At 30.2% G+C, this 17,319-nt stretch overlaps 1 protein-coding gene across 5 annotated transcripts in view; it reads right to left on the bottom strand.

Moving 5' to 3' along the window:
- The window catches only part of LOC132952422 (TBC1 domain family member 30-like), a 41,951-nt gene extending 26,058 nt beyond the window's left edge, over window positions 1-15,893 (bottom strand). For 2 of the 5 annotated variants that reach the window (XM_061024716.1, XM_061024717.1), the window contains exons 1-2: window positions 15,305-15,893; window positions 4,267-4,498 (exon numbers count right to left, since the gene is read on the bottom strand). In XM_061024716.1, coding sequence (XP_060880699.1) covers window positions 4,267-4,498; window positions 15,305-15,547 — 475 coding nt within the window. In that variant the 5' untranslated portion in view covers window positions 15,548-15,893. Of the gene's footprint in view, window positions 1-4,266; window positions 4,499-4,647; window positions 4,785-6,256; window positions 6,293-15,304 lie in introns of those variants that run through there. The other 3 variants (XM_061024718.1, XM_061024719.1, XM_061024720.1) reach the window with 3 other exon arrangements.
- Window positions 15,894-17,319: the final 1,426 nt, after the last annotated feature.

Genomic DNA, 17,319 nt, shown 5'->3' with positions numbered 1-17,319 from the left:
GTACCTACATAAAGCGAAAGAAGAAACAACTCCATTCTAATTTCTAATGGGTTATAATAACAGTTGTCGGTATCTATATGCTATGAACTCACAAAATGTATTGATTTACCGTGTGCCTGTATGCAGTACCTATACATATAGCGTCATTACATATTAGTATGGCAAGCGAAAATAGTGTTTGACATTGTTTTTGGGTGGGGGTGGGGACTGAAAATGTTGATGTGAAGATGAAAACATTTTCATACATTGAAATGTGGTGTAAGATATTCTGCAGGTTTTTTTTTTGGGGGGGGGAGGAGGGGCTAAGCACTTCAGTTCTCACGTTATTTACAGCTATGCATAGAGTATGTTACCTTAATAGGCCGATAGATCAAATCATGCAACAGAGTCTGAAATAATCGATTGATAATCCGTCGAACCAAAACTATGTAGGAATGAATCGTTTTCGTAACATTGTAATATGTCAATGCATTTTTGAAAAAGAAATACAGACAATTAATAAACCTATCCTACACGCCTTGCATGATGAAATTAATAACTTAACACTTTTAACAAATAACATGGACACGTTTTAAGTACTCATTATGTGAATTAGGCGTGCAATATTGGCTTCATTCAAAACATAAACAAAAGGTATTAGCTATAATCATAAAACATATTTTCAACGCAGTCCGCAGAGGTGATATTGAGACCAGAAAATGTTGGTTAACCGCTTTCGTGGAAAAATTATTAATATTCGCTATATTACGTCCGACCGACCGTGATGGTTAAAACTTTAATCAATCAACGATTAGTTCGTTAATTAAACATGCCAATCGATTTTTAGCGTTTTACTTATGGCCTTTGGATTTTGAAAAAAATTAATTTCATCTCGTCATAGCGTACTCGCATAACAGTTTGTATTTTCGCTCCTGTGACAAACTTAATGCAATATTCTGAAATATACGTATCTTAATCTTATTTTCTTGATAAATTTCAAACGTGACGCGTGTAACAAAATGACTGTCGTGGACGGCCATGCAAAGTCACACAATGTTTTAATGTGTAACATTATTCTCGAGCGGATGTTTACACGCGCACGAGCGGAAAATAATGAGCAAAATAATAATGACCCGGCGCAGAGAATTATATAATATATTATATATTATATTATATTATAAAAGGTGTATTATAGTATAAAGTGTGCACTCGCCGGGTGTGTGTGTGTGTGGGGGGGGGGGTTCGCGAAACGTAATATACTGTGTACATTTATTAAATAATAAAATTACTTATATCACGAGCTTAGTGATAAAACCGTGGTGTAAGTTTTTTCTAGGGGGTGGAAGGGTTAGCTGTTCAAATATTTGAATAATAAACTGAATTTGTTTAGTATTTTCAACGTGGTTTATTAATATGTTAGGTATAGGTAATTCATAAGCAAGTTGGTAACAGAAGGTAGTATAGTTAAAACTAAAAATTCATAAGACCACTTTTATTTATTATCGTCAACTAACTTGTGTAGTGTGTACCCATAGTCCGGTATCATAAATATTCAAATGATATTGTCATATTTTAAATTTAAATTATTTTTCGTCCAATTCTAGGTTCCTAAATAAAAAACCTAAAAAAAATGTTAGGAAAGAAATGATGAATTGTTATGATTATTTTTTTTTTTAGTTCCATGGTGGCCGGAGTGAGAACCAGATACACTGTTCCTTCCCCCACACCCCACTGGATTCATCGATAATACGCCACTGGTTGTATAATATAATATACTATGAGTATAATAGTATATTTTACTATTTAAAAAGCACGAGGATAGATATGAACTATATAACTAGGGCTCTGATAAGTTGTTGCATTTACATGTTTGTTTTTAATTTTTTTGGACCATCAGATTTATCTCTAATTGAGCTTAAAATTAATTTCACGACACTACCTACGTCTATTTATAACGTTTAAAGTTTTCGTCGAATCAAAGAAAAAAGCTGACGAGATTCGCGTGCGTTTAGATTATACTGTTGAAAACGTATTGATCATTGTAAAACACGTACCTATATAATATAGGTAGTCGTGTTAAAAAATATTACAACGATGTGTTCTGCCCTGCACTCAAAACTATACTTCGAGTTAGGCGTGCGTGTTCCTATAATAATATGTTATATTATTAAACTTTCATGCGTATTATTATAATATTCTATACAAGTATAGATCGAGTGAACAGTGGGTATAATGTATATTACATACGAATGGTGGTCTCTGGTGATATGAGTTTCGATATTATTTTTATTTGATTCATGATTGTGATATTCTTCGTCCGCACGTCGATGGAATAATATTATAATAATATGCGTATGTATCGTTCTCCGTGGAAATATACGTGGCCACGGTACATAATGTTTACACCCGACGTATCAGTCAATACGAATCTGCTGGATGAAACGACTATAATATAGACTGTAATATTATTATCGTAGTAAGTTTGTCCGCGGTTCGTGAAGACACCAACAACCGTTGATCGTACGCATTTATTATAATATTAAATGTGCTTTTAATCTACCCACCGACTGATATTCGAAAAAACAGTACAAAACTACGCCGTGATTAGAAAAAAATTATTTATTTATTATATTAGAATTACTTTGAAAGGGTTTGAAAATTATAAAAAATCAACATAATTATTAATTAGGAAACTATATAATGTATTATATTTTAAATTTGAAACATTTTGGTTTTAATTCAGGTATTTGTAAGAAAAACTTTTTTTTTTATTTTTATTTTCAAAAGTAATTAACAATCTGTATCCATACTAGACACAATAAGAAAATGTGATAAAGGTTAACATGCCATGAGGTTTTGTTGAAAGAAGCCACTCATTGATAGCACTTTCTGCTAGTTTGATAAATTATTTATTAATTTTTTTTTTTTTAGTTAATTAGATTAAATTAAATTTAGATTAATTTAAGAGGTCACGACACCACTTACGCTTCAGACTTAATTAAATAAATTATAAAAAATCAAAATTAAAAAATTATGAAATAAATCAAACCACTTGATTCTATTGATGAGTTTGATTATATTGAATTCTACTCAAATGGCTATATTTTATTTATTTCAGGACAATAAGTTTAATATTTATAGAAATTTGTGAGAATTTTGTGAAAATTCTAATATTGTTTTGATAGATTTCAAAAGAACTTCAGTTTTCTCAAAAACATCTTTAAATTTATGATCCATGTTTGCGCGTAATTCCCCAGCTCATTAAAAGTCTCTCAAGTTCAAAAGATTCTATAATAGGTTGAACAATTTCAAAAAATAGTTTTATGATTTTATCGTGGTTTGAAAACTCGACGTGTATCACATATTGAAATCAATTTGAATCATTTAGTACCTACTTGGGTATATTTTTTTAAATTTTATTCTTCAGTACGCTTGCCCACATAGCTTAAATTTTAATAACATTTTCAACAGATTTGATTGTACCCACACAATTTCTTATATACTGAACATCACACGATTACATGAATGAATATTATGTTTGTGAACTAGTATCATCCACCTGTAAAATATTATGCACTATTTGTACAGCTGCTGTTATTAACTTAATGATCACAAGTTTTTGTCAATATAATATATATTCACTAATTTTTTTATGTCTATTGTTTTAGGTACATTGAATTGTCGATCAATTTTATTTTGACCGACGTTGCAGATACATCACACATCATCAATTTTGGCTTCCAAGTATAATATTTGTTTTAGTTAAATCGTATATTTAAACTAGTATCTGTAGTCGATCATGTGTGATGGTTATCATGCATTCCATTGTATAAATTCAATAAAATAATAAATAGCAACTATAAATATTATTAATATTTTTAATATGGTAGGAATATAACACTTGTTAGTAATGTAATTAACTTGTTTGAATATTCGTCATAATTTATATTTTTAGAAGTAAGGAATTTATATCTATTTATTTTTTTCCCAATTTTCACTTAAAAATTGCGTAAGTACAGCTTATTTATTACATAGCATAGGTAGTCTATGTATACAATTTTCTGTTGATGGCTATTAAAATATTTTATATAAAAATCTGAAACGCTTAAAAAAAATCATCAAAATTCATTTCTGATAAGTAAGTTTTGAACAACAAACAAATCGAATAAGGAGCGGTCGGAAATTGATAACCACAGTGTTAATTATAAAACGTGAATATAATACGAACGACATAACTTAAAAGGAGTCTTAAAAAGTAATGAACTGCGTTATTGAGTTAAGTTTTACTTTTTCTTGTCAGTCTCTTGGACCATCCTTCGTTCGTGGCGATCGTTGGCCTACCGCCGCCGTCACTCCAATTCGTCTGGTCTGTCGACGATTCGGAGGCCACGCTGCTACCACCTACTCTGTAAATGTCTTCCAGAAGTTTGTCCATCAAGTCAGTGACGGAATATCGTTTCCGGTGTAACTGTTGTCGTTGAGCGTCACCGGACGACGAGTGCGTAGTCGTCGTCAAAAGCTGTGAAAAAGACTATTATTATTATATAATACATCTATTGAGCGGATGGTCTAAAAACCCGAACAAATTATCTTTTACAAATGTTTTACATAATGAAAAATGTTTTTTTTAGAATTCATAAATATTTATATGAAAATGATAGTAAATACTATACGCTATATCCTGTAAAATTATTCTTCTGATGACCATAAAAACAAAGACTTATAGAACAAAAGAAAAAGCTTTTCAAAAAAAAAATCAACTACCCACAATAATTTATGACAGTAAAAGAAAAATAGAATCAAATATCGAGACAAAAAAACCTGAGGGTCTATTATGTTATATTATGGATCTTGATACTGTGAAAAATGATTGTGAAACGACTGAAACTAGACCGTCGAGCAAAGTAGAAACGACTAACGATGAAGTAACTTTCAAACACGGTGTTATCGTAATAGATACTTCAAATTTCATGAGTTCAGACTTGACTACTCGAAACAGTATAACAAAGGGTTTCAAACTCAACAAGATAAACGAAATGAGTCAAAATATTTAGTAAATTATAAAAACTGAGAAAAATATTATGATAAGAAATTATTATTTCATCACAAACGTCTACTGAATTATAAAATAATAAAGTCTTTCAGGCTTCAATAATAAAGTCTTTAATTATAATCGAGTACGATGAAAACAACGTCAGAAAGAAAGTGGAAATTCCCTGAAAATTTAAGGTTCCTATTACAACAATTTTAGAAAGATATCAATAAAAAAGACTCGAAGAACCGTAAGAATTATGTTTCAATAGATTAGAGTGGAAACCTGCATAAAACCAATCGTGTAAGTGGTGTTTTATTTTTATTAAAATCAGATTCTACGTGTAGTGTGTACATTTTTAAAAAAAGGTCATTGAATATATTATTACGATAAATAAAGTTGTAATTATTCATAAAAAATTTTTATAATAATACAAAAAAAAAAGATAGTATAAAATGTCGTTAGCTAGGAAATAACATCGACCTTTAAAAAATGCAAACGTAATCTTAATTATTCGTCATAAATTCTAAATTGCAACTAGTTTCACGCATATGTATAGGTGCTATACAGCACATTTTTGAACGTATTATTTTTATCGTTATTATAATGTTAACACGTTTTTGCAAAACGATCGTCAAGCTTAAGTACACAATATATTATATATTATCTACCAACTACGTTACATTAATATATTTCGCAGTTTGAGCGAAGGTACCGCATTTTAAAATCGATGTAGTATTATTAAATTATATTATATTACTTATGCTTATTACAATTGGCGTTCGAAACTTAATCAAATGTTCACATTTTCAAATTGTACCCAAATAATAATAATATTATCGTTTGCGGTTCGTCACGAGCTTTACAATTCGAGCTGGTATTTTTTTATTAGCTTTTGTACATTACTACCGACAATGTTGAATATTTTTACCGTAGTATTAACTTAACATATTATTTCTCTTCTACTATTTTATTACTCGTGAACAATATATATTACTGTCTGTTAATAAATTATAAAATTATAAATCTAATAAGCTATTAGTTTATTAGTAATAACCAAAAACAATCCAATCTAATATTTAGTTGTAGGTATATTGTTGTTATTTTAAAACAATATTTAATACAACATTAATTCGGCATTTAATAATTGAGTGTGTTATATGAAAATGACGAAAGTTTCGAAACGCTTAAGCAATATGATTTTCATGTCTTGTTATTTAAGTATTTAAGCTATTTTAAAAATACCTGATCATTGATTTTATACATTTTAACGTTATAATCGCATAATATCATCTAACGACAGGTTGTGGTAGAGTATAATAAATGGTTCGTGATGATAGACTAAATTTTCTAAATTAAAAATTTTAACATAAATTACGAACGTTGATATTATAATTTAGTGTACCGTAATTGAAAATAAATTAACTTTATAAATGATAATACGCGTTAGTATAAAATATATAATGTTATTAATTATACTGCTCAAATTTAGGTGGATGTAATTGAATATTGATATATAGGTTCATAATATTATACTTGAAATTGATGATAATAATATATTATATCAGTTACGACACATATAATTTATTATACATCTATACGTGTTAAATTGTGATTTTCATAAGTATTTTTAACATTAGCTATACGTAACGATTATTAATTAATAATAACTAAATACAACGGCACGTATTGAACTAATTACGTACTGATGTGCTATTTAATGTCATACTTCAAAGGTAGCAAACTTTTTTAAATTATAAATGTTTTATGTACCTACATGATTATTAACTTATTATTATTATAATATTATGTACAAACCTATTCAGTGTATATTGTCTAATATTTATTAATATGAGTCATATTTCACCAAACGTGGTTATTGTAAATAAAAAAAAAATGCGTCCTTGTACAATAACTGTGTATAGGTGCGTTACTGTGCAATTTATTTAATTCAAAAGCTTAACATTATATATTATTACATTTCTAGAAATTTAATTTAAAAGCAAAATAACCGGATTAAAAATATTTTGATTACACTTATGATTTTTTTGTGTATATAATATATTATATTTTATTAAATGCCATAATTTATGATGAGATACTCATATCAATGGAATTTTTCTCGTTTGGATTTACCTATTTCATTTTTGTGGATGAGGTTGACTTCCATAATTAAACTGTAGGATATGTTCAGGCTATTATAACAGGTGGACTATTGAGGTGTATAGTAAGAACGATGATTTTATTTGGAGTGAATGCTTAGCTTATTATGGGATAAAGCGTTTTCATTCTGGTATAGCCTTGAATGAGTTTGCAGGTTGATATGGATTTTGCAGGTAAGTTTTTTGTCGAGAAAAAAAACTGAGGTACTTATACTGAGTCATATTTTTATTGGTATTGCCATTGCCTAAACTAATGGTTATAACTTATAAATATAATTAAATTTAACCAGTGATTGATTTTCAAATGAAGCAGCTGAGAGTTGTAGTTATCTATAACCTATTATTTACTTTAAAACCAAAGCGTATAGGTACGAATGTTTTTATTTTATTAACTAGTTGGCTAAGTCAACGATTATAACGTATACCATAATTTTTAATTTAAAATTTAGGTTTATTTATATTCCTTGAATAATTAAATATATAAATATGAATAATGATTATAATGAATTGTGGATTTTTGTAGTATTTTAGATTTTGAACGGAGCGATGAATGAAATTGATTTTACAATGATGTGTGTGTTTTTTGTCTGCATATCATTGCCATATTTTGTCTTGCTTTGATTTCCCATATCAACATATTTTTTTTGGTAGGAAAATGAATTTATTTGCTACCTTAAGGGGGTCAACAGTAAAAAATGCACAGTCAAATTCAAGAGTCAGGAAAAACAAGTTCCTAAGTACTTCGCATACTTCAACCAAAAAATTAGTTTATTAACAATAACATTTTTTATACATATTTAAATTTGAAATTTGGACTGAAATAGATATTTAAACGAATTTATAAACACTTTTAGTCATTTTATTGTAATTTAAAAATATTATTATATTTTATACATACAATGATAAAATTATAGCCATTTTGGGCCTATTAACATATTCCTAATGAGTTGTAATACTATTAAAGATTTTGTTTTCTTTTACCATGACATTAATATTGTCTAAAATCAATTATATTTAAGTAATTTTATTGTTTATCGCTGTATTTTGTACTAGAATTTAAGTATTGTCTATTAATTTATAACCTACTGTATTCCCACTGTACCTACTATTTGCCTCCAGGGCTTCTAATGCAATTTGTTTTCGGTAAAAAATAAATTAATAGCTATGATATCATAAAATATACTTAGTAATATAGTCTGACATCTTTTCTCAGAATCGTTTTTCGTATACAATTTTATATCATTGAATTCAAATTTAACACTTCAAACACCAAGACCCACTCGACACTTACTGTATAGAAGAATAGTACCCACTTGCAGCCCACCTTTATTTTTTCTATAAAAATACTGTTTTAATGTTTATCAATAATTCTAGTACCTACTTGTTTAAATCAATTATATGTAAAGTTTAATAAAAGATAATATAAAAGGAACGCTAAACCCATTTGTTGTAGCTTATGATATTTTTTTTTCATTCAAACATATTTTGAATGAACATTCTGCCTAGAGAATTACAGATTAAACGTATAAACTGTATATACACTCTAATATGTGTACCCATCCACAGTATAAACATTAATTAATTAATAGTTTTCTATTTATTTAAGTTGCATTAGGATACTGAAAGAAGGTAGATAATTATTTGGTTTATTTATGTTTATAGTGGACCCAGGTGTGTCATAAAATGTCTCCAATATAATATATTGAAGTAATCATCTCTTGATCGTCCTAGCTGGTACATTATGCCAAATGTGTATAGAAATCTCAGTGAGAGCATTTTAATTGATATTCTCTTGATAATTAGGTAGTCGTAATGTTGTATTCATTACGATTCATCATTATACCTACTTTAATGTTCAAATTTATAATTATGATAATATACAACTATCCTGGTTGAGACGAACGAATAGAAACGATTGCCAATAACCCGGCCACTCGGTATCTGTATATTCTGTCCAAATTGTATCAATTTATTTTTTCGATGAATATAGAGAAGAGTATCTACGTTGAAAGCACAATAAAATTGATATTTCTTTTAACATTTTAAATTTAAAAAAATCGTACCTATAATAATTCGTTGGAAATGATGTACAACCCTTCAGATTTGTATATGTATAAAAACAAAAGGTAAAAGGTATAATAATATGGAAGCCAGAGTAGGATATTATGGTCATGTATGGTAGGTATTAAATATGATATATGGGATACTTACTGTTGTTTGAAATCGACGTGTGTACTGTGAACGAGTAAGGTTTATAAAGGTTCAAATGTTGATAAACAAAAACAATACCTGTGCGGCCGTGTTATTATAAGGTCTGAATAAGATGTTTTGTGAACCTTTTATGTGCAGGATTGCAGGAATACAAATTACAATACCACCATAAAGGTATTCAATAATAAGTGTTGGCACGTCATATTTTGTTTTTTTTTTTTTAAAAATGGTACTTTCCTCCTTGTTTTTATACGATTGTTATTCGTTATTAATTTGTACTAAATAATAAAACGCGGGCCGAGATTTACAGGCCAACTAACAGGACATTATATATTATATTATTACTATCACCGATTTTGGTCGTGCTTTCTGTAATTTATACAATTATGCGATAAACGGTCGGAACAGTGGTGGATTTATGGGCAATAATAATATTACAGGCGACATGTTCGAGATAAAATTACTATTGTGATCGTTACATTTAACGTCCGGTTTATAGTTTATATTATACTGACGCGATTCAAACGTTGCACAACGTGTGTAGCCATCGAAGAATATTCACGAAATACAATATCGGATTCGTAATAATGTCCATAGAGTTTTCGAAGTGTCGATCAGCAATATTATATTGTGTTCAAGCGTTGTTATTATTGAAACGGTTGGTATAGGTACGATCGTAATAATATTATAAGACTGAAAGACTCACTTACATAATATAATAATATATCATTAATGTAATATTATAACATATTATTATAAATAATTATTATGCTCGTCATTGAGTCTATCAATCGGGAATTTCGTCGCAACACGACGATGGCTACAACATACGCTTCGCATTAATAATTGTATACAAAAATATTATTATATAGCTGAGTACTGTTAAAATGCATACATTCAATTAATTAATCGGTTAAATATTTATCGTTTCGCACTTAATACTATATATTTTAAAACAGTTAGTGTAGTTAGATGTGTTTAAAATAATGAAAATTTGACATATATTGAATTAAGACATAATAATATTATAACACGGTAAGTAATATTTATTTTACTGGTCATAAGCTTTAGATGTGCATATATTTTTTTTAGTATAATTACCTATCAAGGATCAATATTTTATGGGAAAATTAACTTTGGGGTATCGAGAAAAAAAATAATATTTTGAGAAACACCTACACTATAGAAATATCTACAGTAATTTAACAAAAATCGGAGTCTCAGTAAGGATATGTTGAATTAATAGTGCCATATAATATGCAATTAAATTAACTCTTAATCGGTGGTATTTTTAAACAGTAGTGCCGTAACAATATGTTTAGAGTATTTTGTATAAATACATCGAATATTGATTTAAAACTAAGTAGGATTCAGTTTAATATTAAACTAACGTTAATCTAAACTAAGTCGATGAGTTTATTAATATATATTAACTATATATTATATTATAGTTACAACTTACAAAGTTTATGTTGACATAATATTTCATATTAATTTTAGCATACCTTTTCATATATAGATACTTAAAATGTTGAAGGAATTATTAAATTTCACAACAATAAAATCTTTATAGTAGGTAGCCGAGAAACCTTGCCAGAGACTGAAATTTCTGAGTTTGAACTTTGAACGTACAGCCCAATAGCCAAAATTGATTAATGCCATGTCGGCTGGTCTTGGCTCATATTTCGTCAACAATTATTTACAACGTCAAAATAAGTAATAAAATTAGTAAGATGAAAACTCTTCTCTTTGACACGGTAAAAATAAAGCATAATATATATTGACGACAGGAGAAAAAAATGCAAGGGTAAAAGTGCTATATGATAGTGAAATAATAATACTGTTTGAAATGAAAGTTTTCCGTTTCAATTATGAATAATGAATATGAGTTCTAGGTATAAAGAGAAAATATTTGCGACTTTGTTTAAAACAAAAAAAGTGTTAAAAATACTAATGAGAAAAAAATAGTTGTTTTTAGGGTTATTTACTTACCCGTTTAAATGCTTATTATTATTTTCAAGTTACAATAATAAGGACTGTTATGGGTTCACTGTATAATTCACAAAATGTATAATTGATATTATTATTTATTATAAACATTGTATCAAGAATTTTATACCTAATTGTAACTTAATACCATTATAAAAAAATCTGGTCATTTTTATTACACGTATATTAATTAGCCGTTCAATTTTATTATTTTCGGGATACTTATAGGATCATACGAACATATCATACGAATGTCAACGAATCATGGAAGTCATATACAGATACGTTCTCTTTTGTTTTTAGCTTTGATTGTTCTGATTAAAATTAATTGCATCGTTTGTACAGCAGATGTTTATGTTGTATAGAAGATGTACTATTGTTAATATAATAATAAATTATGACATTTCAGTGTTAACTACATTTTTAGTTTTATTGCTACACAAAGTCATGAACAAGAAACTTTTACCATTCACGCTGGTACACTTTTATTAATTATTAAACCACAAAAAAAATGTATACTATAACATATTTGATATTATGTAAAACCTTTGTTTTTATGATGTACAATTTACATACCAGTCAACTTGTTTGTTTAACGGGTATGCGAGCGTGTATATATAATATTATTCAGTAAGTTCAAGTATTTATAAATACAAAAATATACCGAAACGTTTGCTAAGAAGATCAAATGAATGACTTTGCAGCTACGACACAATGTTAAGAATTTATTGCTTAAATTGCGTACATTGCTCTCTTATTAGTTATTGCATCGTTATTATTTATTCACACTTTACAGTTTAAAGCATTACTATGTTTTTAGATGGCTTATGTAAATGCGTAACATTCTACAATAACGTTTAACCCGAAACATTAATAAGACTAAATAATTATACTATATTTTTTGGCTGCATACAGCGATAATGTGGTCCTTTTACTATTACATATTATTGAAGTCTTGTGCTGTTATATATTTTAAATTTGTAATATTCGTCGAAGGAACTTAATCAAGTTGTACCAAAACGTTGTTTATTAGCAGAGGTATTCAAACTTTTTCATCCCGCTAAGGCGGTTTCTATTTGTGTATTTTTACGGCTCCCAAATTATTATGAAAAAATTGAAACTATACGGACACAATATGGCCAATATGGTTGATAATAACAGTGACTTTAGAAGTAAAACTTAAAACAGTCGCGTAATGTTTTTCATTATCGTTTCCATAATTGCTTTAATGTTTATAAATAATATTTATATATGACCTACATAAATTCCGGTGCTTTGACGCGGCTTCCTTCGCCAAATCTCTCGACGCAACGAAGCACAGTTTGAATACCTCTGGTATATCTCTGGTTTGTATAAGAGTTATATTATTAATAAGCAGCGAGTGTGCGCTGAAAAATAATATTTCGTCAACATTTTTGGATTGAAAACTCAAATTATTTCTTATAATATGACGTTTGACATATTAACATTTTGACGTCCACAATATGTTTTTTCGTCGCGATCGAATGTTTATTGGGTTTTTTGTTTTTGGGTCGCGGGCGGGTTGATGTGACATATGTTATGAGGATTCGCATAAAGTAAAAAAAAAAAATGCGAAGAATTTTTAATTAGATATCTTGTACATATTATAGGTATTATTATGACTACACTTATGTAATTTGATTAAAAAATAAATAAACAAGAAATGGTCGAGCAAATCCACGTTTCCGGTGGAAACGGCTGCACTTGAATAATTAAACGGTGTCGGTGGGGTGCAGGGGGGGGGGATGGCATAGAAAACGTGTATAATAATATATAAGCTTAAATTTTATTAGATTTGAGAAGTTTGCAATCCTAACCTTCGGAGGAGAAACGTGGCGCGTTTCCTAAAAGTTGAGCGATTATATTTCTCCGGCTACATTATTTACATTTTCGCCAAATAATAATATTCGTCGGAAATCGGAGCCTTTAAAAAAGCAGCTGTAATATAAAAACCAAAACTCGTTTCGCTTCGTTTTCGCAACGGTGCGCCGTTTCACGTTTGCTATATTCGAGTGTCTATACCTACTAATCCTAATATTATGTATTGTATACACGCAGACACAATTTATTGTGGAATGGATATATAGCATCGTGCGTATTATTAATAATATTATTGACTTTTTTCTCATAAATGTAGACGGAAAAAATATATATAAATATAATAATATGTTCGATCCGAATAACACGCGTGCCGAGACGAATTCCGGCGAACGCGTCACCCCACGGGTTTTGGGTAATAAAAATGCATCGATAAAAAATTTATATATATATTTTATACGTCTATACGCGTAAGTAAACCTTGTATTGAAACGCTAAGACTGAAAAAGTAATAACACGAATTCTGTTTAACATGGTCCCACTAATTTGGTAAACCTAGCTATAACCTAACAAAAATCGATCAAATTTTAAGCGTTCGTAAAACAACCTACGCTATTAGATAGTTGTAAATTTATTTCTGTACTACGATAACATATTATACTATTGTTCGAGTAACAATAATATTAACGATATTATATTATATAAGTAACGGTAACACTATAAAAATATATATAAAAAGTATTAAATGAAGAATGAAGATAGATTTAACGAGTAGTTAATTCAACAGTCCAATAAATTGTCTATAAGGTACATCGATACCACATAAAAGTTATTTTGAGCACAATATTATACTTTTCATTTCAATAGAATTAAGTTTAATTAAAATAATTTGGTGTTGTTTTAACCTTGTGAGTTTGAATTATAACGACATGGAAAACAACCACAAAATGAGTTAATGAGCCTTAGCGAAAAAACGACTTTCAAATGTATAGAACGTAGATATTATATCATTGGTACTCGTTGCAGTTAAAATAACTTAACATGCTTGATAATAGTTTAAAATGTTAAGTTATATATTATTATTTGTATTGAAATCGTGCAATGCATCGGATTAATAACTGAATCGCAGAATTATAAATGGCATTTTCATGAATTTATATTCTGCGTCTGTATATCACGTGATACGTCAGCACTCGTCGAGTAATTCATCCATTATTCACGATATTATTATATGTTCCAGTTAATATGTTTATGGAAACTTTATAGCGGCAAAGATGGAAAAACGATATCATCGATGATGTGCCAACTAAATTAAATTTCCATGACTCGGTTAGTCGGTTGTAACGACGTATCATTTAGAGCACTTCAACACTAATAATTCAATTCTTTAATGTACTAAACGAGTAAGAAGGAGGCACACGCAACACGTCTCGTTATAAAATCGTCACATCACACGACGAAATTACCTCTGAGGCGTGCTTAACATAATATTATACGATATACATACTGTAATATGTGTGTATAATATCGTGTCAGCCCTACAATATATTTTATTTATTGACTCAGTTGGCGCCTTTAGCGTGGTAAATCCGTGGATGTACGTAAACCCGAAAATCAATTCGTCAAGGCGATGTTATTAAGATGCTTGCAGAAGTTTAAAAAAAGTTAAATATTACTAAGCCCTTATAAGATTGTAAAAAAATATGAAGGACCACACTTAACATGCTCCTAACCCTGCTACGACGACAGCGTGATAGTTTTAGTATAAAAATATTACATTAATTGTAACGCATTGTAATTATAAATTATTTATAATATTACAGCTATAAACCAACAAATTAGCGTTAAGACACAATACACTCCGTTGTTTCTTTGTCTTGTTTTTTATACGAAATAATGATAATAATATTTCAGACAATAATGCGTAGGCAAAAAATGCTTTCGGTTGGCACTCTTAAGTAATTATTATCGGGTATAAAATGTGCAGCTGGACAAGTTTCAACCGGAGGTAAAACTATTGGCCCCTCGTAGGCCACCAGAGTTAGGGTGACCGTGAATGCACACATGATGCAGCATGAATTTATGCACTTACTGGAAGGTGATTGACGGACGTCGGTCGATGGTCCACGGCGGGCTGGAGCGGAGACGAAGATGCGGTTGTGGTAGCGGTTTGGTCACGATCGCGGTTACAACCGGCCACGACCTGCACGATACCACCGCGTCCGGCGCTCGGAGCTGCGGTGGAGGAGTCTGCAGTCGTCGTGGCTGCGGTGGAGGCTGCCGGCTGTACCGGTTGGACCACCGAGTCCACGGTAAAGTATCGGGTGGCGGTCATCGTTGCACCGAGTCCAACAAGTCGGCGGACGTCAATGTCGGGCGGTGGGTGCCAGCGGGGATAGTCGTCACTCGCACGACTGCAGCGGGTACGGAGTCGGTGACCCGCGGGTAGCCGTAGGAAATTCGCCGGGTACCAGCATGATAATATTGTTCAATCGGTAAATAATAATTTTAATATTAATATAATAACAGTTTTGTGCGACGTTTAAATAATAATAATATTATGAAGTGTGCGTAGAACCACTGTTTAACGACGATAGTGTACTGTGTTTAACGCGCGTTCACTTCGACGTGTGTGGGTGGGCGCGCACGCGCTATCGAGCCGACGTGTTTGTTCAAATGCACCGACGACGATGGGTTTTGTTACATATTATTATCATATTATCATATTGTTATTAATTTATTTTCACGCACACACTCACACACACACACACACACACGCCCGCTGCCGACCCGGTGCTATACAAACAATGACTGGCAGATAGGTACACGCTAAGCATGTTCGACGCGTGCGAACCGTCGCACTGCACCGGGGTCAGTTTAACGTTGACAGGCAGGTACCCATATGGACGGTCGTCGTGCGTGGGTGGGAGTTAAAGCTCTTCGGAACAATGAAACTATATTCTAATATATTGTTACTTATGTGCATAAGTATATCATTGTTTAAACGAAAATCGCCAATATACTTAATTATACGCCGCGCGGTTTTTGGACGAGTCAAACGGGTCCCTACCGGTTATGTGCGTTTTACCGGTTAACTTTACCAAATGTACGGTAACTACCTATTATACCAACCTGAAATTGGTTAATTAATATTACAAAATTAATAGCCATCGTTGTGAATATGAAACTATGTATTGTCAATCACATATTCACATTCTGCATATACGAGTATAATATCTATGCATTATCAGATGTGATTGGAATGCATTAAGAATATTGAATAAATAAGAAAGGGTCCGTTTAAAAGATCAGACAATTCCATTTTTCAAAACTTTTCCGAAAATAAAAATAAAACAGTTTTAATTTTCGGAGCTATCTTGTGTTTTGATCAGAACTTAGTATTCATTATAGTATTGTCTCTGAGTTATCAGCTGGTTTTTCACCAGAAAATAAAAATCCAGATAGGTCCAGATAGGATATAATAGTGCATTATATTTCTTATGTGAGTTATTGGATCTGTCTCGTTCTTGCAAGAATATACTTGTAATTTTTTGTTCTTTATCAAATATTACCTTAGCAGAATATGTATTGCTTTTGCACGGACTTTTTCATATTATTATGACATAGTGTTATATCATGTTATCTGCATGCAGCGTATCATCGGTTAATATCGTATTAATTGCGTATATTATAGTGATATCTCGTGTTACTAAATAAAACATCCCACTCAATTTTTTTTCCAGTAAATTTACTTTTTTCGTGAAATTTTACACGATAAATTCACGAGACTCGCAACATATATGAAATATATATATATAATATTAAGCGACAATGTAGTAGTTGTCATTACTAATTTTCTGCGAGAGTCATGACCTTTATTTATACTTTTTATAAAGGTGTAGGAAGTGTTGAGGTGCCTGCTATTTATCATGCAAAAGCGTTGATGTGTTTTCGTGGAAAAGTGGATACGTATATACCTCGCTTTTATATATATATAATATATGTTTTTCTATACGTGAAATATTATTGCCATTCAATCGTAACTCTAATGCATAAGTGTTATTTTTTCAGAATAATACTATTTTACGAATAGAATATAACTCTGTG

The sequence above is a fragment of the Metopolophium dirhodum genome, chromosome 9, assembly GCF_019925205.1.
Source record: "Metopolophium dirhodum isolate CAU chromosome 9, ASM1992520v1, whole genome shotgun sequence".
Classification (NCBI taxonomy): Eukaryota; Metazoa; Arthropoda; class Insecta; order Hemiptera; family Aphididae; genus Metopolophium; species Metopolophium dirhodum.
The sequence above is the reverse complement of the archived record's forward strand: the minus strand, read 5'-3'. Positions and strand labels throughout refer to the sequence as shown.